The 25,130-nt window shown below is 38.5% G+C and overlaps 3 protein-coding genes across 6 annotated transcripts; all 3 read right to left on the reverse strand.

Annotated features, from left to right (window-relative positions):
• Window positions 1-7,305: 7,305 nt before the first annotated feature.
• On the reverse strand, window positions 7,306-10,623 carry LOC108809002 (pentatricopeptide repeat-containing protein At2g26790, mitochondrial). Of its 2 annotated transcripts, XM_018581122.2 has the most exons (3): window positions 7,992-10,623; window positions 7,830-7,917; window positions 7,306-7,655 (listed from the first exon to the last, which is right to left on the reverse strand). In XM_018581122.2, the coding sequence occupies exon 1, from the start codon at window positions 10,514-10,516 to the stop codon at window positions 8,087-8,089; it is 2,430 nt and encodes an 809-aa protein (XP_018436624.2). In that variant the 5' UTR covers window positions 10,517-10,623; the 3' UTR covers window positions 7,306-7,655; window positions 7,830-7,917; window positions 7,992-8,086. The 2 variants fall into 2 exon arrangements, with proteins under 2 accessions (XP_018436624.2, XP_018436623.2); XM_018581121.2 differs by having other exon boundaries at window positions 7,830-10,623.
• A 138-nt stretch (window positions 10,624-10,761) lies between these two features.
• Window positions 10,762-12,875, reverse strand: LOC108809005 (hydroxymethylglutaryl-CoA lyase, mitochondrial). Of its 2 annotated transcripts, none has more exons than XM_018581127.2 (8): window positions 12,701-12,875; window positions 12,483-12,612; window positions 12,230-12,415; window positions 11,997-12,080; window positions 11,730-11,893; window positions 11,513-11,649; window positions 11,283-11,398; window positions 10,762-11,182 (listed from the first exon to the last, which is right to left on the reverse strand). In XM_018581127.2, the coding sequence occupies exons 1-8, from the start codon at window positions 12,865-12,867 to the stop codon at window positions 10,931-10,933; spliced, it is 1,236 nt and encodes a 411-aa protein (XP_018436629.1). In that variant the 5' UTR covers window positions 12,868-12,875; the 3' UTR covers window positions 10,762-10,930. The 2 variants fall into 2 exon arrangements, with proteins under 2 accessions (XP_018436629.1, XP_018436627.1); XM_018581125.2 differs by having other exon boundaries at window positions 12,230-12,418.
• Window positions 12,876-13,098: 223 nt separating this feature from the next.
• Window positions 13,099-24,581, reverse strand: LOC108809004 (dnaJ homolog subfamily C GRV2). Of its 2 annotated transcripts, none has more exons than XM_018581123.2 (23): window positions 23,727-24,581; window positions 23,412-23,645; window positions 23,182-23,269; window positions 22,861-23,069; window positions 22,551-22,652; window positions 22,415-22,477; window positions 20,110-22,296; window positions 19,600-19,962; window positions 19,299-19,439; window positions 18,716-19,108; window positions 18,116-18,607; window positions 17,520-17,743; window positions 17,076-17,420; window positions 16,642-16,936; window positions 15,910-16,356; window positions 15,483-15,828; window positions 15,054-15,397; window positions 14,493-14,954; window positions 14,287-14,411; window positions 14,077-14,200; window positions 13,927-13,995; window positions 13,316-13,852; window positions 13,099-13,235 (listed from the first exon to the last, which is right to left on the reverse strand). In XM_018581123.2, the coding sequence occupies exons 1-22, from the start codon at window positions 24,183-24,185 to the stop codon at window positions 13,700-13,702; spliced, it is 7,665 nt and encodes a 2,554-aa protein (XP_018436625.1). In that variant the 5' UTR covers window positions 24,186-24,581; the 3' UTR covers window positions 13,099-13,235; window positions 13,316-13,699. The 2 variants fall into 2 exon arrangements, with proteins under 2 accessions (XP_018436625.1, XP_056845911.1); XM_056989931.1 differs by having other exon boundaries at window positions 13,099-13,250.
• Between the last annotated feature and the right edge of the window lie 549 nt (window positions 24,582-25,130).

A 25,130-nucleotide genomic window follows, 5' to 3' on the forward strand; every position in this document is an offset into this window, starting at 1 on the left:
GAAAAATAAATTTGTGGATTTGGTGGAAATAATATGTGTTTTTATTTTTATTTTTATTTTTATTTTTAAATCACTTTGAGAAGAAGAAAAAAGATCTGTTCAGACAGATAATACAGTTGTTTCGAATTTTTGAGTTTTTCAACACGGGTGGTTGATGTGTGTCTCTGTGTAGCTGTCACGGGTTCTGTTTCCGTGTTTAACTGCCACGAAAGCTTCATTATTTATTCTTAACCATTTTAATTTAGAGGAAATTAGTCCAATTATGACACTAGAGATGGGGTTTTGGTGAAATAATTAAATTATTTTTTATTATATAAAAGTAATTTCCCTGGGTTGGAAGAATGCTGATCTCCGTTGACAAAAAAAAAATAGAGTTGACAAAAAAAAAAGAAGAATGCTGATCTCCTGTTTTCGGTTTTTTTACTTCTCATTTTCAGGTCAAGTATGTTATCTGTTTTCAGGTTAAAAATGAAAATGTTTAGATAAAAGTTCATTTTACCATATCTTTTTTTCTGAGAGCTAAATTTTTTTATCGTATCGTCTTATATCTTGATATAGTAAAGAATAACATAAATCTCGCTAAAAGTTGAAACCAAAAAATAGAGTTGAGTTCTGACCTCTCTCTAGAAGTAAAACCGTCGTGTATTCTCGATTCCGGCTGACGGCGTGGGTCCCCACGGCCACCGTCGGTCCGACTCTGTTTTCTGTTTTTCTTTTTCTTTCGCTTTGCTTTTCTTCTTCTCCCGGTATAGTTGGTTCCGTTGAGCCGCTTTGTCCGGTCTTTAGCCTCCAGTATCGCATCTTTTGTGTGATGGATATCTGGCTTAGACTCTGGGGCCGCGCCGGTTCCTATTTGGTGGCGGTTGCCGGCTTTCGTTTCTATGGAAGTGCTCAAGCTAGGTGGAGTGGTCGCGATGTGTTTTGTGGCCGAGTTCGGGTGAGCTTCGATTCCTTAGACGGATGCTCTCCGAAGCTGCGGCAGATTTGTATTGATCCTGAATCCCGAGATTTCCAATACAGTCGTTGGGAATGGCTTTCGGTGGTCCTGGTGGTGTCCCGGTTGAATCCGGAATTTACTTTGTATTGTTGTTCAGCGACAAGCTTCATTTGGGAATGAAATCGGTGGCTCGTGTCTCCGGCGGAGTTTTAGGCAGCGGTTCCGGCGGCGTTTTTCAGTCGGTGGAGACGGTGGCTCTGCATGTGAAAACACGCGTCTCTTTGGTGGGCGGTTTCGACACGTGGAGGCGGTGTCGGTCATGTGTGGATCACGGCTTTCACTTGGGCTTGGAGTTTGTGGGCCAGTGGGCCTGTTTATTTTGCCTTTTGGTTTTGGGCTTTGTTCTTTCGGGCATTTGTTGTATTTATTGCTTTTCTGGCCTTTTGGGCTTTTATCCCCTTAGTATTAAAAGAGAAGCAAAAAATAAGAGTAACCTTCAAAGAGTAATATATTTTCAATTGCCATTATTGACGACGTGTCGGCATGAGGTTCCTTCTCAGCCTCTTTTTGAAAGAAGGCTTAAGTATCTAAGGATATTATGGTTTATGCCATTGGACAAACATGCATATTCGTATAAGTATGATTCATAGTTTCATGTCGGCATGTGTATATAAGGAAATAATTAAGTTTCGTGATTCTACCATTTATGTTTACGTGATTTTTGCATTCATTCTCACCTTCTATATTTGTCCTGATTTTTAATGAGATTTATATTATTCTTTTGTATATGGAAACCCAATTATTAGTCATATTAATGAGATTTATATTGTTCCATTTGTATATATTAATGCATATATCAACGTATATATAATTTCCATATGTAAAATACCTATAAAAATGCAAAGTATTAGAAACATGCCAATGAAAACCAAATTCGTAATTACTGTTAAAATCTTTTATGTATTTTAAATTTATGCTTGGTTTGTTCGTAATGATGATTTTGATTTGACATTTCGAGATTGTCTCAAAGTAATTTTAATTAGTTTGTGTATTATGTATGAGAATAATCATTATTACTCATTCTTTTTAATAAGGGGATTATGGCTAATATGTTTTTTAAATTTAGGCTTTCTATGTATGGAATGATGATTTTGATGTGACAAATTCGAAATTGTATCTCAATTAACAAATTACTTACTTAGAAAATTCTATAAGTTTCCATAATCAGGATTTTAGTTTGTCATATATTTAATTGGTAAAAGTGAATAAATAGCTATCTTGCAAATACAATTTATTTTCTTTGCTAGCTAGGATTGGTAACCTGATATTAAATATATATATATATATATATATATATATATTAGAGGCCATTATCCAATTAAGTACATCATATTTTTTAAACACTGGAAAAAATATTTATTACTATTACACAATTGTGAATTAATTTGATTTAGGACATAATTATTATATAGATCAAATTATTCTAAATATAAAGCAATAATTACAAGAATGATAGTAATGGCCACAAGGCCAAATATATCATGTATGTAGATTATATTCCATGTTCTAAAAATATGTATTTCTAGATTCTACATATTTCCCTATAATATATTCTGAACAGGAAAATAACATTTAGTATTATTATAAAAAATCCAATATATTATATACTGCACGTTTATATTACATTTATTTGACTTTAATACTTCTACAATGTACTCTTTTGATTTTATAAAATAAGTAAAATTAGAAAATAAAAATTTAAAGTGCTTATCTCACTCCGCGCAGGACGCGGATCTCACCCTAGTCCCCTTAGTATTATTTGAGGAGACCACTTATAAAAATAACCTTTTGCCCATGTGTTTATTACATGTGTGTCATTTCCTATGTGGCATCTCCACATTTCATCTCACACCAATTTTTCAAAAGCTCATCCTTGCCTAGAACATTTACATCTCATGCCATTGTAGTGCACATATGTTATAATCAATGTTTTTGATGTGCTATACATGATAGTTAATGTCCAATGCTATATAGTTAATGTCGAACAGATTTTCTCTTATATTAAACTTTTTTATGTGTATAAATTCTTGCTCGCAGGAAATGTTCTACGTATTATAACTTTTATATTATACTCAATGTTTTTTTATGTATATATATATTATACCCAATAACATATATATATATATATATATATATATTATACCCAATGCTTTTGTATGTATAAATTTTATGTTAGTATCAGCATTATAACTTCTATCCAAGAACATATATATATATTAAACTTTTGTATGTTTATAAAAATATTTGATCCAAGAACATATATATATATATATATATATATTTGATCCTAGAACATATATACAAATTTACATTTTTGATCCAAGAACATATATATATATATATATATAATATAATATAATGCTCATATTTTCATAAACATCCATCATTTCGTGAAAAAAACTAATTTTTATACTTTTGTATTGTTATAATACAATTAAGGCATAATGTAGAGAGATTAAATGATACAATAAATGTCGTTATTGAATATGAACGTTTTGGTTATGATTGATTTATGTTAAGTCCGTAATCAGATCGTACATTATTATTGATTTATGTTTCTTGATTGATATGATAAAGCATGATTGATATGATTAGCAATTTTAATTTTAATGTTTCATATTTGAGGTTACCATATTTATAAAAATAATGTAACATCCATCATTTTTATGTATATATATATATATATATATATTTTTTATGTTAGTATCAGCATTATAACTTCCATCCAAGAACATATATATATTAAACTTTTGTATGTTTATAAAATATTCGCTCCAAGAACATATATATATACATTTGATCCTAGAACATATATATTTTACATACATATAGATATATATATTTTTGATCCTAGAATATAGATATTGTTAATATAATGCTCATATTTTCATACTCATCCATCATTTCGTGAAAATTAATTTTTTTACTTTTGTATTTTGTTATAAGACAATGAATGCATAATTTAGAGAGATTAAATGATACAATAAATGTCATTTTTGATTTTCCTGAATATGAAATCTCGCAAAGCATGATTGATATGATTAGCGATATTTCTTTATGTTTCATTTTTGAGGTTACCATATTTATAAAAAACAATTAACATCCATCATTTTGTCATTAACAATTATTTGATGTTACCATAATTAAAAAAATTCTTTGTTAAATCCCCTTACTATTATTTGAGGAGACCACTAATCAAATTAACCTTTTGCTCATGTGTTTATTACATGTGTGCCATTTCCTATGTGGCATCTCCACATTTCACCTCACACCATTTTTTCAAAAGCCCATCCTTACCTAGAATATTTACCTCTCATGCCATTCTAATGGACATATGTTATATTGAAAAGGGAATACATGTTATTAATATCCAGCACAACTTATTGCCTAGAATGCTTTGTGTCGAATTGATGTGCTTATTTTTAATGTCCAATGCTTTACGTTCATGCTAAGCCATAAACTACATCTTATATGCCTCTTTTATATTTTATGTTTATACAGAAGTTATAATGCTCGCAGGAAATGACACTTTTATACGCTTCTTTTATAGTTTATGTTTATACAGACAATAACATTATGTATACTTCTTTTATATTTTGGTGATGTATTCTTTCTCAACTGAAGTTATAATGCTCATACTAACATAAAATATATTTTTTTTGTTGCAACAAAAGAACATATATATATATTTTTGTTTCAAGAACATATATATTTATATATTTATTGTTAATATAATGCTCATACTTATAATAGTGGTAGTTGTCATATTTTCTACATTATTTATATTTTATCCGTTTATCGTAATTTTTATTTTATTATTTTTATATTTTATGTTTATCGTAATTTTTATATTTTTTTATTTTTATGATACAGCCATAATCATATCTAAAAAAAATACCATTATTAAATATGAAATCTCGCAAATCATGAATATAAAATCTCCCAATTTGGTATGCGAGTCAAGGAATAATTATGGTTGTATCCTGATTATGAAATCTCGCAAAGCATGATTGATTTAGGATTTAGTCCCTAATCAGATCGCAATCTTTCCGTATTAACTCAATCACCACCTGATTGTTAGGCTTAATTGATATGATTAGCGATATTTCTTACACTTTTTCATATTTGAGGCATATTCTTAGTTTTAGTTACCATAATTATAAAAACTCTTTGTGACATTTGTTATAAAAGGAAAGCCAAATGTCATAATTCCTGAATCAAATATAAATTGTCAATCACGGGATGAAATAAATTATTGTCAATCAATCACGAAGGTGACGTGATAGGGAAAAGAGGAGATTTCTATATATAGCCTTTCAACGGATATGTTTTCGTTGCTGATTGATACAATATCATCATGAAAAATTTAAAACAAATATGTGATCGTCTATGATTGATTCTTACTCTTAATTAGCGTGACCAGATCTTCAGTAGCATTCCTATTTTACTTTAGCAAACATATCTCCCTGCTATGTGACAAGGCAAGTAATATATTCGCGCCTTAATTTGAATACCGAAATATCGTTTTCGTAATTTATGATATCGTCCAGACCCTAGACCTAGGCGCCTTTCATATATAAACACTAGACATTTTAGTTTACATCTCCTCACCATTGTCTTCTTCTCAAAACATTTTTAGCATTACATTTTAGCATTACATAATGTATACATTTTTCATGTTCTTTTCTATTTTTCTGAAATGTTACATTTATTTTTTGTTGGACAATATTCCAAAACAAGACCATATGCAATAGATATAAACAAAATTTGTATATAGAACTTCTATTATATATGTACGTATTAAATTACATAACTTCTATTTTTTTACAACCAATACATAACTTCTGATATATATATATATATATATATATATATATATATATATATATATATAAATATAATATTTGTGTGTGTGTGTGTGTGTCTGTGTATGTATTTATATAAAAGATTACAGATTAACTTATATAATGAAATAAAATTCGATAATACTTTTTGTAGGTATATATATGTGTGTGTGTATGTGTTTCATTAACTTATATAATGAAAGAAAATAAGATAATATTTATATCAGAGATCACAGATCACCGAAATTTTATTAATTCTTATCAACTAAAAATTATTATCGTGTTTTCTTTGATCATCAATTCTTGGTCCAATAATTATTCGTTTAGGTATAAACATTAACCATTTGCGCCGAAATGATTTGAAAGAAAAATAAAAACTTGAATAAGAATATATAATTGGTACGATTTCTTGACTGATTGTACAACACTAAAATTAAATTCCATGTAATCTCTTAACTTAAGCACCAAGAATTTTTAGTTAAAGAATCAACATAAATGGTGATAGACAAATAGTTATTCCATTTAATTTTTTATTTTGGAATCTGGTTAAGTCTATGGTCAAAATACTTTCTATAATTAAGAAAATCCTATATGTCGATTCCTTAATCATAATACTTTCTATAATTTAAAAATCAGAAACTAAAAGTTAAAAATTATTTGGATCTAATTTTGGACATGGAATAATTGTTTGGCTATAATCTTTTGTCGGTTTAAACCCTATCAATTATGACTATATACCTAGGGAAACTAATATCAACGATATCACAGCCTACAGATTTCGAAACCACTACACTACAATGAAATCGAGTGCAATGAAAATATTAGGATATATTTATATTGTGAGATCTCAGGTGATGAGAAGAGAGATCAAATCCAACATGTATTTCATCCAGTAACGAGTTTGTTTTTGTAAGATTTTGTTGTCTACAATAATGGACAATATTTTTGAATTTGATTCGTAATCAGTCCACTTAATTTTGAAGTCATATATTATTTACTTGAAGTTACTTTTATTCGTCTACAATTATTATGTTTTCCAAGCCAGTTAAAATTTAATAAAACTATAAAAATAAATATATAGATTAAATATCTATAGATTAAAACTTATAAATTTTTTTAGTCCATTCACCCTGCGCAGGACGCAGGTCATCACCTAGTAATATATTATGATGGCAGAAAGATTAACATAAATCTCGCTAATAACTTTACACAAACAAGCTTAAAGCTATAAAATTGGAGGCTGTTCAATATTTAATACTTTTACTACAACCGCCGCGGTAGTTATAACTTATAACTAGAGTTCAGTTCATACTCCAAATATTGTTTTCATAGTATCACAAAAAAAAAATTCTGACATTATTTGTTGCTAGATAAAAAGAATCACAAGACTGTGATATTGACTAGAAGCGAGCACGGTCAATTGTGGCCACCATGACCGACCTCGACCTACGAGCCCAATTTAAAACTCTCCAAACAGAAGTCATTGAGATGAATTCAGCTATAAGCTAAACAGATCCATGAATCATCTTAAAGCTCAAAATTTGAAAAAAACAATATAAGGTACACCAAGCAGTTGGAGCTCAAAATTGAGCATTTGAGGGGAAAGCTCGCTGGCATAAACATAACATGAAGAGCACGGCGCAGGTTCTAACCCATGCAAATCCTAGAAAACGCGGTTCCGCAAAACTCAACAGAGAACATATTTGTACATCCAGAATATTTGCTTCCAGTCCTCCCAACTCAGCTCCTGGTTCTTCAACTTTGTTTAGCTTCCTTCTCCATACTCCGAAGCTCATCTCTGCCTTAAGAAGACCCTACGGAACAATATCATCTTCTAACACAGTGAATCAAGTGGAGGAGCCATTTGTATCCGTCACAACACTAAGAGACTTCCCCCCCCCCCCCCCCCCCAGCATATCCATGGGTTTCGTGAGATACATACATGTTGATCCTGGTTTTACTGAATAATGCAAGAAATGAACTCTCACCATTACAGCCATATATGTGGATAACATGCAGCTATTTCTGTGGCTTCTCCACAGACTCTGGTTTCCATACAGCAAGAGTAGTCATGCCCTATGACATTTATAGACGATTAGCAATAACATAAACAAGAAATTTAATCAGTAAATACCCCACTTCCCCCTTACCGGTATATAGTCTCTGCTCTCAATGTTTTGAATTCTATTTTTTTATGAGATCAGCAAGTTCATGATTGACCTCTCTCAAGTATACTCTTCATTTCCTATCGACATCTCTTTGTCTTCAAAGCACGCTTAACTATAGCAAACAAATGTTCAGGCAGAGTAATATCCTTTCCTGACAATTCGGTAACAAGTTCCGCTGCTTTATCCGTGTGCCCTTTGCGATCATAAGCAGATATTAGAGCATTGTAGGTCACATTATCAGGCTTCAGCCCACATTCTATCATCCGATAAAGGATGTCTGTGGCGATCTCTAGGTTGCCGATCTTGCAATGGTGATTCATCAGAACAGTATACATCTTAACGTCTGGTTCTATACAAGCAGCTGCTAATTCTTTCCAAATCTGTTTAGCTTTTCCTTCGACACAGCCTGCTTCTTTATCATCCAACTTCAGATGACCATGAAACAAAACCGTGTATACTATCAAATCAGGTATTACTCCTCTCTGCTTCATCGCCTCGAAAAGATCATTGGCTTTCTGCAACTCCATTAGCCTACAGTACGTCTGAATCATGATCGTATACGTAACAAGATCAGGGAGGTTTCCTCTCCCAACCATTTTGTCAAATACCAGCTCGGCTTCCCTCACGTTATCTACCTTACTTATCATTTTACCGTACATGCTCCTCGCAGGTTCAACTCCATAAGCCCACATCCTTTTCAGCACCCTTAGAGCTTTCCCCTCACAGTGTTTATCCTCGCAGAGAGCAGTAAACAGTTTAAAGCACACACTCTTTGGCAGAGGAGAGTTTAGCTCGACGAATTTTCTATAGGCATCTTTAGGAAGGCCAGAATCACAATAACCTTTCACCAAACTGGCGTAGTTTTCTGGGCACTTGTCTCTCAGACTTGTAAAGAACTCTCTTGCTTCTTCTATTTTACCCGCGGAACAGAGACCGTTAATGATCACATTGTGTGTGACAGCAGTGGGCTCTACACCCTCCGTTTTCATATCTCTATAAACCTCAAGCGCCTTCTCGCTATGACCATTCCTGGCGAGCCCACCAGCAAGCACGTTGTACGTGACCACATCAGGAGCCGTACCCTTCGCTCTCATCTCATCAAACAAATCAAGAGCATCAACGAACCTGCCTTGAAGACAGTATCCATCGATCAAAGTCGTGTAGTTGATGACGTCAGGAACCATTCCTCTACCAATCATCTCTCCCAGCAGCTCCACAGCTTCTTCCACTCTCTCCAGCTTGCTCAGAGCTTCGAACGCCGCGTTGTAACACACCTCGTCCATGAAAACATCCATCTCCTTGAACTCTTTGAACCTCTCCAACGCTCCCAACCACAACGCGTCGGACTTACGCAACGCTCCCATCTTACAGTAGCACTGTAGAACCGAACTCACGATCACGCAGTTGATCTTGATTCCCTTTTTCAACATGGCATCAACAAAACTCAAAGCTTTATCCAACTCCAAGCTCTTGCAGTATCCGTTAACAATCTCAGAGCAAGCGTAGACATCAGGACCAACCCCAAACTCCTCCATCTTAAAAACAACTTCCTCCGCCGCTTCCACGTCCATCTCCTTACAGAATCCACGAACCAGCATCCCAAACGCGAATCCAAGCGCGTCGCCACTCAGAGACAGTTCATTGACCAAACCCAAAGCCATCCTCGTCTTCCCGTTCAAACAAAGCCCTTCGACGAAAGTCGTGTAAGCAAACACGCTCGAAGTAGTCTCCTCGAGCAGCCTAGCTGCTCCGTCAAGATCGCGTTTTCGACACAAGGCCTTAACCGCGATGGCGTAAGTGTAGTCGTTGGGGGACAGACCGAGCTGGTCGAGCTGGCGGAAAAGAGCTAATACCATATCGGTTCGACCGGACTCGATTAAACGGTTCATTAAGAAGTTGCACGGCTTGATTCCAGGGACGTAACCGAGGCGTCTGCTTTGGTACAATACGTCGACGGCTTCGTCGAACATACCGAGAGTAGAGTAAGTTTTAACCAATGAACCGGAAACTCGGTTTAGGAGGAGGAAGGAGGAGGAGGCATCTTCTTCTTCCCCTTCCGCAATCGCTTCCATCAGTTCCATCACGGAGAAGCCACGCTCCTCCACCTCGTTGTTGTTTTTGATCAGTTCGATTAGCACGGAGTCTAGCTTCCTGTCGAGACGCCAGCGAGAGAGGATTCTGACGAGAGATGCGTACGCGTTGAGGTTAAGCAGGACATGGTTCTGTTGGAGGTGGCGGAGGAAGGAGAGAGCGAGGTTCGGGTCGTCTTTGGTGCTGTTGAGGACTCGGAGGAGGGTGGTTTGGTTTAGGTTGGAGAGATTGAGATCGGAGTTACCGATGAGTTTGATGAGGTTGTGGTGGTGATTGTTCGTATGCTCTTGCTGTTGTTCAGAGAGGTTAGGGGTGTTCGGAGAAGAGACTGTGAAGAAACGCGAAGAGGCTGATGATGATGCTCTTCTCGGAGGAGCCCGTCTCAACTGTGAGAGTAGTAATGGAGAGAAACGCATCAAAATTGGCGATTTGGGTCAGAGTGAGAGACGGACGTTTTTTTTTTTTTTTTTTGTAAAACCCTAAAACCCCAATGAATCTGCCGGCCTTTGAGGGAAGGATATTTTTTTTTTGTCAAACGAGTGAAGGATATATATATATAATTTTTTTAATATTTTTTATCTATTAATAATATTATTGTTTTGTATGTAGAGGGGAAGAACAATGACAGAGAGAGAATTTTTTTTTTTTAACTTCTTTTTGATTAACTGTATCATTTATAATGAAAAGGAGTTTTACAAAGCAGAAGCTTATCTCACAGAGAGTGTCTGTCTACTGATTACTTATTTTTGGTGTGAATGAACACAATGACAAATATTCAGAAAACCAAACATAAACATAAACGCACATCTTTCGATACTAATGAGCGCCATTCATAGCTTGGAGGCATCAGCTGTGATCTGATGGCTGAGAGCAACAGCGGCTTTGGAACCGTTAGGACGGCCAAGATGCTTGCTGATGAAATCTCCAGCAGCTATTAGCTTTCCCAAGTCGACGTTGGTTTGGACCCCCAAACCGTTTAACATGTAAACCACATCTTCTGTTGCTACATTTCCTGACGCTCCTTTTGCATATGGGCAACCCCCTAATCCAGCAACCGATGAGTCTACTATGTTTATTCCCATCTGTTTTTTTTTTTGTTTTTTTCCACCAACAACAACACATGTCAGTCAAACCCATAAATGAAAAGATTTTTATCTTGTTCTGTTTTTCTTAGAGACTTACTTGGAGAGAGACCAATATGTTTGCAAGAGCTTGTCCGTAGGTATCGTGGAAGTGAACAGCCAGTTTTTCCGCTGGCACAGCTGCCATCACGGCTTCAAGCATGGGAACCACAGAACCTGATTTTCATTTATTAAGAAAAGATTTAAAAAAAAAAACAATTCTCTTACATACACAATTCAAAACATAGAAAAAAATTGATTAATGAGGAAGATTTGTAAACAAAATGTGACCAGGAGTGCCGATTCCAATTGTATCACCAAGAGAAATCTCAAAGCAGCCCATGTCATAGAGCTCTTTGACAACATGCGCTACTTTTGAAGGTGGAACCGCTCCTTCCACTGGACACCCCACCGCGCAAGATACATACCTTCAAACATTGGTTGAATAATTTATCATATGAATCCTAAGCTTTGATAGTAAATGTAGTTGGGACAAGAAAAGACGTACGCACGGACAGGAATGGAATGCTCCTTTGCAGCGGTGGAAACAGCACGATATCTCAAGAGAGACTCTTCAATGGAACAGTTAATATTTGACAAAGAGAATGACTCGGAAGCCGATGCAAAGATTGCAACTTCCTTAGCACCTGCAGAGACAGCTGCTTCAAAACCCTGAAAAACAAGCAAAAACACACACACTCTCTCTATGTTGGTGACTGAAAAGTAAGAAACCAAGAATCTTATTTTTTTGTTTGGAGAAACGAACGATACACACTTTAAGATTGGGAGTAAGAACAGGCAATCGAGCCGCCCCATGTAGAGTATTAACTGCATCCATTACATTCTTTGCATCTGCAAGCTACAAAGCCAAATAGTACAAACTTAGTTTTCAATCTTTTTGTTTCTAACATAAAACTCTTACTCTCTACTTGTTTTGCTCGGCTGACTCTCTAGGCACAACAGAGCAAGAACATAAAAAAAAAAAAAAGAAGAAAAGAATTAATTAACCTGGGGAACCCATTTAGGAGAGACAAAGCTAGTAGCTTCGACAACGGGCAAACCAGCAGAAACCAATCTCCGAATGAGTTCGACCTTAACAGAAGTGGGAACAATGTTTTTCTCGTTCTGAAGGCCATCCCTTGGACCAACTTCTACAATCTTCACAAACTTGGGTACTTCTCTAAGGAGCTGGTGCTGCTGGATGTTGGTAAAGAATAAGAGAAAATCATTTTTGGAGATAAGTAGGGTCCTGAAAATTTACCTTGTTAAGTGAATGTGGTAAGGTGTGAAAATGTTTGGATTCCCATAGAGTGCCAGAAACTGATGAGTTCCCAAGTAAAAGTTGTCGTTGAGATACTTTCCGAGAATGCATACAGAAGCTTTTACCATCACTGAAACTCAGAAGAAGAAGAGTATAAAATAAAGTGAAAGATGCCATCAACAAAATACTAATCAAAAACCTGCACTTCACTCACGCACTTGCAATCTGTTACCCTCCTCTGGATCCTGTCTATGGAGCTCAGCTCCTCCAAACTAGACATGGTGGTGGTGGTGACTGGAATAGACGGATGATGATGATGATGCAAGTTGTTTGTTAAACTCTTGCACCATAAAGAATGGGCTCTTCTCATCCCATTCCTCTGCATTTTTCTTTTGTTTTCTGGAGAAAATCGTCAGATTGGTTGCTCAAAATATGTTCCAGAATAATATGAACTACAGTTCTTTTTTTCTTCTTCTATATATATGAAGTATTGGTTCTCAGACAGAGATTACAATGTTCAAATGAGAAAAACATCATACTGAATTCTCTCTAAATGGTCGGGATGGAACAATGAATTTAATAGCAAAAAAGGGAAAGGATAGAGAGAGGCTCTTACCGGAGAAAAAGAGTGATTGATTCCTCCGGAGAATGAAATCAAAGGAAGCGGCAACTTTAATCTCCTCTAATTCTGGTTGGGACTGTCCCTCGACCCCAATAATTTGACTATAATCTCATCTGCCGTACTACAACCTCCTGTTATAAAAATGACTGTAATAGACGGATGATGATGATGACTGGGAATATTACATATAAAATATTATTAAAGTAGATACCGAAAGACGATGGAACTCTTGCATCATTCTTTGGATCAACACGACAACGCAAGAAGTGCCATGGAAGGTGGCATTAGATATTATCGAGAGGTTTGCTTTAAATGTATTTTCATATAAACCAAGCAAATTTGATAATGGTGTGGATTCTTGATGGTTAAATATCAAACTTCCAGGTTTTGGGATCCAGATTATGATTTTAAGTTTTAACCCATAAAAAAAGATAGGAAGAAAAAGAGAAGAGATGGTAGGGTATCCGAATAAAAACCACATTATTTTTTTTTACTTTCTCATCAAAACATTTACAAACGACAAATATCTTCTCAGTAGAAAGAAGCAAGAAAGGAAACTGATGTGACTTTACAAAAAAGGATAATACACAAGTGGTCAAGGGGACGAAGAAGAAGAAGGAGGAGCAGTAAGGGCGTAAGTGAGACTGCTGTTGGATGAGCTCTCGATAAAGCCAGCCACTCCTGCCGCTGACTGCGTGTTCGATGGGAGGAACAGATCGTGCTTTTGGTCTTTATATGCACTCCACACCTGTTGTCATCAATCTCATTAAATATAATTCACAAACAAATCTTGAACAAGACGTTGATAGTCACACTACTTACTTCCGAAGCGTCAAGTATCTCACGCACTTTTGAGCAATGGGCCCCTTCTGTTGCAAAACCATGCAATACCTATACGAAGATAAACCTATATTTCATCAAACACAAATTTTAAAAGACAACTCTACCTTTATCAACAAATTTGATACTAACCTCAACTGCAAGCACCCGCCCGATTGATGCTTCTGATTCATTCCATTTCATTTGAGAGCTGAGCCCATACCTTCCCCCCGCCCTCCAGTCAAGCAGCCCAAGCAGTACCTCAACAAGACCAACCCTACCAATTTCTCACGTTAGTTTTGTGTATTAACCTTGTTTCATAAGCACCAAAGACCAACTTATAAATTAAAAGTATTGACTCACTTTAGACCCTGCGCAACAAGCGCATCTCTTGCCCGATTTCCAGCAACAACAACACGCTTAAGTGTCTCAAGTGCTAAAATACTCCCACCAAGCCATCCTATTGCTTTCATCAGAAGTGGAACCACCTGGTGTTCAATCAACTCGAGAGTCATTACAATGTTACAACGTTTTTGACCACTAATAAGAGAGAGAATATAGTAGGGAACCTGGGCATTCCCAGCACTAGTTGCAGCCATTGCTTCCGCACATGTTGTACTAGCGGCTAGTTGATGTAGAACACGTAAGCAGCTAAGGCGCACACGTTCTTGAGGAGTTTGCCCAGGTAGTGCTGAGGGCTCTTCTGTCTCATGCTCAGATCCGATTCCTTCACTCTTACTTTCTCCTCTAGACATCGTTTCCCTCCTGCCCTCGTACGCCACAGCAGCGACAAGTTTGGGGACATACCCGAGTGTTCCTACGTGATCTGCAAGTCCAGGATGCACACGCAACAAAGAAACCAATGCAGCAGAGAGAAGTAGAGGAAGCTCAGGGTCGACAGGATGTTGTTCATAATGTGTTGCCGCCATCGCTGACAAATACTGTTCCAGCAGTCCTTCCAAGAATCCTTTTGGATTTCTCAAAGGAAATTTGGGATCTTTTAAGAAAAGCCTGACATAGATTCCACTAACCTACAACGATAACTTGCGTTACAAATTATGCTTCCACTCAAAAGAACTATTTCACTTCTGCAATAATTCCTGTAACAGTTTAAACAAATAAAAGAAAACCTGTGGTTCATCTCTCATTCCTTGTTGACCAGGTGACTGCTCGGGTACATCCCATTCAATTACACAACCCTTCTGTTGTTCAACATAAAGATCAGATGCCATGGTCGCAATCTGTGCAGATAAGGATGCAGCCATTGCTGGTGTCCACACAAGTTCTGGAGTCTCTGTGGTCCGCTCAAGAGCATGTACAACAGTCTCTCCCGGTCCATCACGGATGATGGATACAAGACCGTCTGGAAGGAATCTCACTAGCGCGATAGCAACTCTAGGCCCATGCATTGGTTGTGCGACAAGCTTCCCTAACAAAGACGCCGCTGCAGCTCTTTGCTGCATGGGAATTTCTTCTGCACAAGAACATTTTGTGTCATGGATGCCATTGCATGCAATTAGAAAGAGATTGGGGAAGATAAAAGAGTTAAGAATCATTACTTTGCAAAGGCAACAATAGTTCGAGAATGTATACTACACCACCATGTTTAGCAGCAGCCCAAGCAAGTTCCGGTGTGCTTGCCAAAGCATAAAGAACATGGAGAGCACCCTCGCGGAAAGAAGGTGCAGAATGAAGCATTTGCAAGAGGAGAAGAAGACTAGATCCATCAGATACCATTGTCTCTAAGCAAGGAGCATAAGCCGTAAGACGAGATAGAACATTCAGACAGAGTTTTGGAATATCAGTTTCTGATGCAATGGGTACTGAAAAACATTCAAAGAGTGGTAATAATCTCTCCTTAGACGAAAACACTGAAGCCAGATCTGGATACTTTGTAAGCAAGTTCTACACACACAAAAAAAACAAATAAAAGGTCAGAAATGCTGCCTTCTTTCTAGCTACGTATCACATGTTTCGTATGCGTACCTGAAGAGCAGTCAAAGCTAATTGGAGGTGATCAATCAGAGATTTCTCTTCCATTTTCATTCCCTCAGCTGACGTTTGATGATCGGAATGTCCTTCAACCAGTGAGGGTTCTGCGACAGTACTTTCAACTTCCGGAGTTTCATTAGATGAGCTGATGTCCTCAATCAAGTTTTGGTCCTCAGAAACCGAGGGCAACTCAGTATGCACCAACGATGATATAAAGTCGATTAGAGCATTGCAGAATGCTTCTGGCTCACTGATTTCTGAGTCGGGTTGATCATTATAGACCTTCAAGTAAACATTGCCAATATAGACCTCTTTTGCCAGTGCCTCATAAGCAAAAGATTGTGCAGTTCCCAGATCATATGAACCATCAGGGCCCTGGCAGGCACGTTGCTGGTCCACAAAATCTAAAAGCTCTGATCGAGTTGCAGAGTTCCATATTATCTGTGAAGCAAAAATTTGATACAACAAATTACAGTCTACCCAGTCAAAAGCTCAACATCCTTTTAAAACTCAGAAAGTTTTCATATGTGCATATAGAGCGAATCTCAAAAAAAAAAAAAGTTTAGCAATATGGTGACTTCAGACATATATTTATCATGAGAGTCACAAATCTTAAACTCAAGTATAGACCAAATGTGCATGGAAATTTGAAAATGCTTATGAACCATCCATTTCAATATTTTTAAGCTGGCCAGGCTACAAATTCAGAAAACGATAAAGCTTTACCTCTGGTGTCTCCAAATTTGTGTTAAGTTTGGTTAACAAATCTTTGGCAATTTCTTCTTTCAATAAACTAGCAAGCTTTGGAGTCAGTAATGCTCTGAGAACATCAGCCGCAGTGGCATTGTAAGGTGTCGAACCCTCATCTGCACACAGCCCACTAAGCCTTGATAAGGCCTGTGATGCTTGTACGGCATGCTTATTCTTGGCAATTTGAATGCTAACTCCAGCCCCATGAGACTCGACAGAATTTGATTCATCTGCAGTTGAGTCATACTGTAGTAATAACGGGAGAATGTACCTGATCCAACAGACGCACAGCCATTTGTTATACACAAGCAAAAGTACAATTAAGTGTAATAAAGATTAAAAAGTTCGTGTCAAATCTAACTGATCCAGAACATATTGACGACAACAAAGAGAAAAATAAAACAGCTCACCATAAGGCACCGGCCCTTAGCAGACCCTGCTGAAGCTTGGGGAAGACAGAAACATTAGCAATAGACTGAAGAGCAGCATCTACGGCTGCAGGCACAAGTTCTAGTTCCGTACAGTGCACAATGTCTTCAATCAGACAGGATAACTCTAGAATTCTAGCCCTTGCACCCTCAAACTGACTTATTACAGCGAGTGTACGCATTACATTTGTGACAATGATTGCAGCTGGTTCGTGTTGTGAAGTTGTTGGCTGAACCACACACATGCAGCGGGAAAGAAGAGTCGAAAGAAGCTGCACACCACCATCTCTCACTAGTTCTTCACCATTCAATGAAGATGCAGCACAGCTGACATGGTAAATACAGGAAATGAAGTCGGTAAACGATAACTTTGAAGTCATGAAAATGAACAAAGCAAGAACTGCAAAATTTTAGCAAGAGAAATACGTTAATGAAACAAGCTCAGATGCTGCAACAAGGAGAGGGGCTCTATCGTCCGATAGAAAGTTGTTATCCTCCTTGTCCACTGTAACTGCATCAAGTAACATTGGGTAGCCAGCATATTTAAAAGGCTGCAACACATGTCCGTAACGCCGATATAAGATGCACTGCGCTTTCAGTAAAAGCAGCAACCTCCAAGGTTGAGGACCTTGCAATCCTTGCATAGTTGCCTATCAGTAGAAGAATGGAAGAATTTAGTACAATAAAATATAAAAACTAGTGCCAAAAAAATCAAATATAACACTAGAAACTAGATCACAGTATGAAGTTGAGTAAAACACAATGCCAGAGTTTCATAGATTGAAGAAACACTGGTTTTATCTACTAAAGAAAGACGCAAAGTAATTACTATATCTAGCATTCATCAATTGACTTGAACATGAATTATTTACTGGTATCCAATATGTTAGCACTTTTCAACATATAAGCAGATGCTCCAATGCTCTAAAAGATAAGTATAATAGCAGACTATGATGCTAAGCTAGACACATAATTGAAAGAAATCTCAAATACAGACACTGATCAATATTTCGTTGACGTACCTGTAGGCATTCATAAGCTTTTTGAACGGCCAGAAACTTTTCTCTTCCTTCTGGATTCTTATCAGGGTGATACTTCATCGCAAGTTTCCTATACTGGCGCTTCAGTTTATCTTCATCAAGGTTTTGGATCTGTTTAGATAAATTAGATGTCTCATTTAACTCAACTTGACCGCTCCCGTTAAGGTCATCACTTGAAACATCATTCAGGGATATTTCTAGAATTTTGCAAGCTTCTTCTTCAGAAAGATCCATGGGTTTCCTTGTCAACTCTTCGCGCCACATCACGAGTAATGATTGTAGAAACTCAACATGTTCAACAATTGGCCAATTTGGAAATCGAATATCATTGCATAAATTTCTAAGATAATAACGATGACACCACATCTCATCTCTAAGTTCTGGGTATGTGACAGGTGGCATGGGAGCATAATCATACAAAAAGTGGCAGTGCTGTGACAATTTCTGGGGATAGTCACCAAGATGCTGCAAAACCTGAAGAGAGAAACGATAAATCAAAACTCAAAGATAAAAAAGATCAGCTTACAAATAGTGGTCATAAGAAAATGACCTACAGGCCGCAGCAAGAAATATGTAAAATACCTGACATATAAGATGTTCTGCTCTCATTTTATGTGTCCATATAATCTCAGGAGTATCGGAATCAGCGACCATGGCAGCTGCAAACGCAGCCGGTCCACTACGCTCTAACACATATAATAAGGACTCAGGGAGAAGACCACCCAATACGCTTCGCTTAGCAAGGGGCAGCGAGGAGGAAACAGTAGCTTCTTCCCCACCATGAAATGCTTGATGCACATGGGTGACCGAGAAGAGTTGTGCGATTGAATACAGGTTGGATCCAGGGTAAGCAAGGGCAAAGTAAAAGGCACCTGTGTTGTATAGGCGTATCATCGCTTTAGGGTTTCTGGTAACAACATCTTTCAGAAGAGCAGCACTGGCCTCCACAATAGCTGGTTCTCCAGAAAGGATAGCCTTTTCCAAAATTTTGAAACCCATCAGATTAACACCGGATTATAATGATTTCAGTTGATGATTAAGAATAATGCACTCTCAAACTCTCAGTTTTTAAGTGGAGTAAGATTCAAATACGGACTTATACTGCAACTCCTCTCTCAGAAGCTACGAAATAGGGGAAAACAAGAGCAGAGAAAGAAGGCATTACCTGAGCAATGTGAGGAAGACAACGTGTGCTAGACAAGATACGTTTTACTCTTGGTGTTGGAGTAACAATCTCCCCTGCGTCATCCAGATCTGAATGAGCCGAAACCATGCTATGCAATATGGACAACGCAGCATCCCCTACCTGAGTAGTGTTTCACCGATTAGACTGAGTCTTGCATAAACTTGTCAGAACGAGAACAGACAACAACGGAATGGACATGAAAAGCATATTTGTTTGAAAAGTTTAAGATGAAAAATCAATTGTAAAAAGCAAGTCCCACATAAAGGAATCATAGTTTCACCTGTGTAGGTGTGAGGACTGGAACTCGGACAGCTACTGCCCACCTAAGTTCACGGATATCACGCAATTTCTTCCAGTCTGACATTCCAAAAGCCCGACATTTTGTTGTCCAGTCAATCTCCTTTTTAGACCATAAGCTTCTGATGACGTCTTTCTCTACAGGGCCAACTTCTGCACCACCTTTGTCAATGTACATCCATTCCTTAGGTGGTTCCATAAATGCAGTAGCAGCAATTAAATTTGACTGTAATGGAATAGGAGTCCTTTCCGAGTTTTCATGAACCACCGTCAGCAGATCTACAGCTAGGACACAACCACCAACAACAACACAACCTTCGACGTTTAACAAGACCTTCACTAAAGCCTGCATTTACGAGGAAAAGTAAGCAAAAAATCATGAAAAGAGATCGATACTCATAGTGGTCTAATTATCTGAAGCCAATATTGTATATGAAGACCTAAAAATTAATTTTAGAAACTGGGAAAGGCTACTTTTTATAATTTATGATACCTTCAAGAGAAGAATCAGGCGATGCCTCAATGCTCTATCATCTGTCCTATCTATAAGTCCTGTAATATGTGCAGTGCCTTCAAAAGGACCTATTAGGCTGTAATGTTGCTCATAGACAATGGCCATAGCTCTCGCACAAAGTTCCCTAACAGACGCTCCTCCCCCTCCACCAAAACCATCAAGCCGACTCAGGTCACACCAATCACCTGATGGACCCAATTCATCTGGAACAGCGCCACCAACAGTAAGCCCCATATCAGCATCACACTGAAAGCGATGATAGAGTGCCCTGAAAAAAGCGACTGGGTCACGGAGAGGGAAATCGTGTGCTTTGCCTGCGCTGCCGCTTTCAAGTAATAATCGGAGATAATATTGACCAACACAAACTTCTTTAGACAAGCTAGGATAACTAACAGAGAACTCGGAATAGTTCCAAGATATACGTGGGATAGTCTCCTGAGTCGTGGTCTCAACAGCCACATATCCTGGGGAAATATCTTCGGTGCGCTCTTTCTCGACATCTAGGTTGCGAACCTCAGCCTTCAAAGCTTCCCTTAATTCTTGCCTTGTACGCTCATTCCAGATGAGATCTGCACGATTATGGTCAAGGCCAAAGGCTCTCCAAAGCTCACGCCAATTCAGAAGTAGCTTTCCCGAACCTACAGGTGTGCTTTCTACAATAACTTGAGCAGGTGCTGGAAGAACTGAATTCTGGGTGCCATACAAGTTTGGTTCAGAATCAACCAGATTGGATGAACTTGTGTCATGCTGCTCATTCCCATTTGCATTTGTCCCATTTTGTGAAACCCCAACGGTAGTACTGTCAGAACCTGGAAAAGCAGAGGCCTGCGGATTTGAAGTTTCCACGGAAGTTTCTGCAGCAGGCCTTTGAAAGTTATCGGCTACAGTAAAGATACTTTTACCCAACTGTTTTGCTGCATCGCCAGCCTCGACACTGTTACCAGGGGGAAGAGGAAAATCCTGAGCACCCGTTCCTCTTGCTATGCGACCTCTTCTCTGCTGAAGTAATCTTTTATGCCGCCTATTTGTTGATGATCCTTCTTGATTTGTATCGTCGAGAACATCATCAGGACGTGTATGCAAATATGCAACAAGCCCGGGTGGCAGTACTCGAGATAGTAGATCCAAAGCCGGTTGGTAAGAATCTGCCCAGAGTGCCACAAGCTGCCTACTTACATCACGCCGTTCATTAGCAGGAAGGGAAAATGCATTCAATAAATGTCTCAACAAAGCACCATCGCGCAAAGCAGCATCACGCATTGACTCTGCAGCAATTGCATCTTCTTCGGCTATTGTACGCATAATAACAGCAATGATTTCCCTAACACTTTCAGCAGGATGTGCAAAGAGTGAAAATAAACGACGTCGTAGGGCAGCTATTTGGCGTAGCATTTCTACGAAAACAGTGTATTGGGTGGTCTCTCCATGTGGATCACAAACCATAGCCTCAAAGACTTCAACAATCGCCATCGAAAACAAAGGTGAGACTGATGTAGGCCTCAATCGATTAACCAGGATCGTCACATAACCCTGTTGAGCAAACAAAACAGACTTGGTATGCATGATAGTCGCATGTTTCTCTCCTCGGGAATCTGGTGCAGTACTTAGATCTGCTGACCCACCACCTATGAGGGATGCAACAAGCCCGGCAGCTTCAGCAGCCACGCCTTCAGAACCGTTCCTAAGTAAACCCATTATCCTATTAACAGCAGCAGGAAAAGACATAATATGGGATGCTGCAGTCCTGGAGGACAACAACCTACGCAAACATGCAACAAAGCCAATGACAGTTGCTGCTGCTTTCGGTGAAGGAGCTGGCAAAGGAGGGGCGTCAACAGGGAGATTTGGAGTTGATGGGAGCATCGTAATCAATGCCATCAAAGTCACCTCAGGAACTTCCATATTGGCCGGCACACCTGTATATGGGATACAAGCATTGAATTCCCTTATTCTACGCCATAGTCTAGCCCTGCAGCCAGGAACAGACCCACCTTCGGCAACTGCATCTTTAGCAGCAGCAGCTAAATGTTTCAGATGTAGAGAGCTAGTTTCCATATCAGCAACAAGATGTTGTGTTCCAGAGATCAAACTAACTCTTCCACACGGAGGGTCAATCCGATGACCTGGCATAGTAAGCCTTGGTAATACTGGTATCGGGGCTTGTCCCTGCATCACAGCTCCCTCATTTATCAGTACCGGTGCAACTAAACCAAAGTATTATTGTACGAAAAAAATAATTGTTTATGTCAACATATCAATTTCTAAACATGATAACTCTACGTACTTCTGTTTGCAAAACATCAAGAATTGCTGCAAGTAGGTTGTCTCGGGATATGCTCGAGTAGACCTAGAATATGTGGCACAGAGGTTAGCTAACAGTCAGGAAATATATATGTTGCATAGAATTAGAACAAACTCACATGTACTGGACATCCATCACCGAACTCGATAGCAAACATTTGGGGCTCCTCTGCGAACCGGACAAGCGAACATACTGAAGATAGAGGACGAAAGACAACAACCTGCACAAATCTAAGCAGTATTCTCGGAATTTGACAGAACAAAACCAAACTGAACGAGTAAACTACTTCTTAGACATTTTCAGTCTACTTACCATATTATCTAAAAAGTTGTAACTTATTTGACTAATGTTCAGTTAAAAGCACGGCCATATCATGGAACAAAATAGTCATATATAAAAAATATGTCAAAAATGTGTAGCCAACTTACTTCATAGTTATCTATTCGCCTCTCCACAAGGGAGGCCTTGGTAAGAATTAGCTGAAGGGGTACAGCATCACCATGGTCACCAAGTCCTCCTTTGGGACCAATTGCCAAGCTTAGTCCAGGCATGTTTAAAGTTCCATGAGCAGCAGATCGCAATCTAGTAACAGACCACCACCCATTAGGAGTTTCTTCAGCTCCAACTGCTTCCTTAGCTGCATCGTAAAGTTTAGAATAAGTTGTGGCAATCAAAAGAAATTAAAAACAAGACTAATAAAAGACAGATGAACTACACAAGACACATAAGCAAGAGAGGTTTGTAAGTACCCCTGCGTGTCATATAATCCGATGCCGTCAGGGATAAGGAACCATCGACTGACAAGAACACCCCAACCATTGACTTTGCGGTCTTAGCCTGCAAATGAAATTTACAATCATCAAACTAAAAAATTTCCACGTTGCATTGCCTAACTAAACATTAAAGCAAAATCCGAAAGCATTCACAATAAAATTGGGAATGACTTGTCAACAAATGTCCAAAAGCATCTCATTAGTACCAAGCTTGCGACGATGGAGGAATTCGTAGTCCCGGGGGCAGCTCTGAAAGCTTTCGACTTTCTCCCATACATGGGACACAGGACAAACCCAGCAGAGTCGGTCGATTTAGCCCGGTATGCATCAGAGAGAAGAATAATCGCAGGGGAACCCATGTCTCTGAAATCCAAAATCCAACGCGAATCACCAGACTTTGAGTCGATGAGCTCCAAACCAACATAGGTGACCTTCAATTTCTGTAGAAATCAAAAAAATCATTTCCGTTCATAACCAAACAGTTGCAACCATTCACAGATGGGGAAACGAGTGTTGCTTACATAGGGAACCCATTCAGCGTTACGTCTCCTAAGGTGAAGCACCTGAAACTCAGCGACGGGTCTAATCTGGGCCCACCGAAGCCGATAGAGCTCGGTCAAAATGCTGGCTCTGTAACGAGAAGAGAACTTCATAGCCTTGAACTTGCCTTTCCCATCGGTCCTAACACTGATAGTAAACTCACCACCAGCAACACTACTATCGGCGCTCTCATCCCTTCCGATCAAGGGCAAAGCCCCGTCGAAATTGCTTCCAGTCTCGTAAGAATTAGTGATCGCCAAGGTGTTGGGGTCGAGCGTGACGATCCCGGCGGTGGAGATGCAGAGGATCCTCTTGTAACGGCCACGCCAAGAGTGCTTGACCACGAAGTACCTAGCGAGATACTCTGGCTCCTCCACGGTGGCTGTTGAGGCGACGTTTCCTCTCGCGACGGCGGAGGAGGAGGACGAGGAGGAATCCATGGAGCGATCGGATCCGACGGAATCGATGAAGTGCAAGGTGTGGTTGCGAGGGGGGTGGTTGCCTAGAAGAGGACGGAGGAAATCCCAAAATCCTAATACCCTGGTTTGATCGGAGACGACGACGCCAGGATAATGGCGGGATCGGGACTGATTCGCCCCCAGCTCTTTTTACTTGGTTTTCAGATAAGCCAACCCGGGCTCGTGATTGGTGACGGAAGCTTAAACCCTAATTTCTCATATACGGAAAATGAAAAAAAAAAGAAAGATGAAATTCGCGAAGAGGGTAGGATTGAGAGTCACGGATCGGGGGGGAATTTGCGATCTGAGGAAGGGAGAAAGAGTCGCGAATTATTTGTCTGATGTTTTTTTTTTTCTTTTTAACACTTTGACGACTTTTGTCGTGAGGAGAGAGCGTTAAAGTTTAAAGGGCCATTTTTGAGGTGGTCATGTCTGTCACATTCGTTCCGTATCTCCGGTATAATCTAAGATCTCTGCCATTATTTTTTCTTTTTACTTCGTACAAAAATGAATTTCCCACCTTTTTCACAACCTCCTTGATTTTATTACATCTTTCAGATTTATACAAAACCATGAGCAAGAGTTAGTGAAAACTCGGGGGAAATTTCAAAACATTATTTATTGTAATAAGCACAAGTGTTTAATGAGGTATGAGAAGGTTAGAGAGTTGTTAAAGAAAGCTTATGTAGATTAAGCATGATGGTATAGTTCACGAGAATCATATATGGGTCAATCCAAGTCGCGCAGTTTGTCTATTGAATCAACAAAACATCCGACTAGGGTCTCAGTACTTCTAAATCCATTGGCATGGATTTTTATGGTTTAGGAAACTTTTAAAGAAATCTGTTTATAAAGGCATGATGATGAGAAAGAATGAACGAATTGTCAAAGCAAATTTGTATCGCAAAACTATGGCTCATTGGAATA

Source organism: Raphanus sativus, chromosome 6 (genome assembly GCF_000801105.2).
Source record: "Raphanus sativus cultivar WK10039 chromosome 6, ASM80110v3, whole genome shotgun sequence".
Classification (NCBI taxonomy): Eukaryota; Viridiplantae; Streptophyta; class Magnoliopsida; order Brassicales; family Brassicaceae; genus Raphanus; species Raphanus sativus.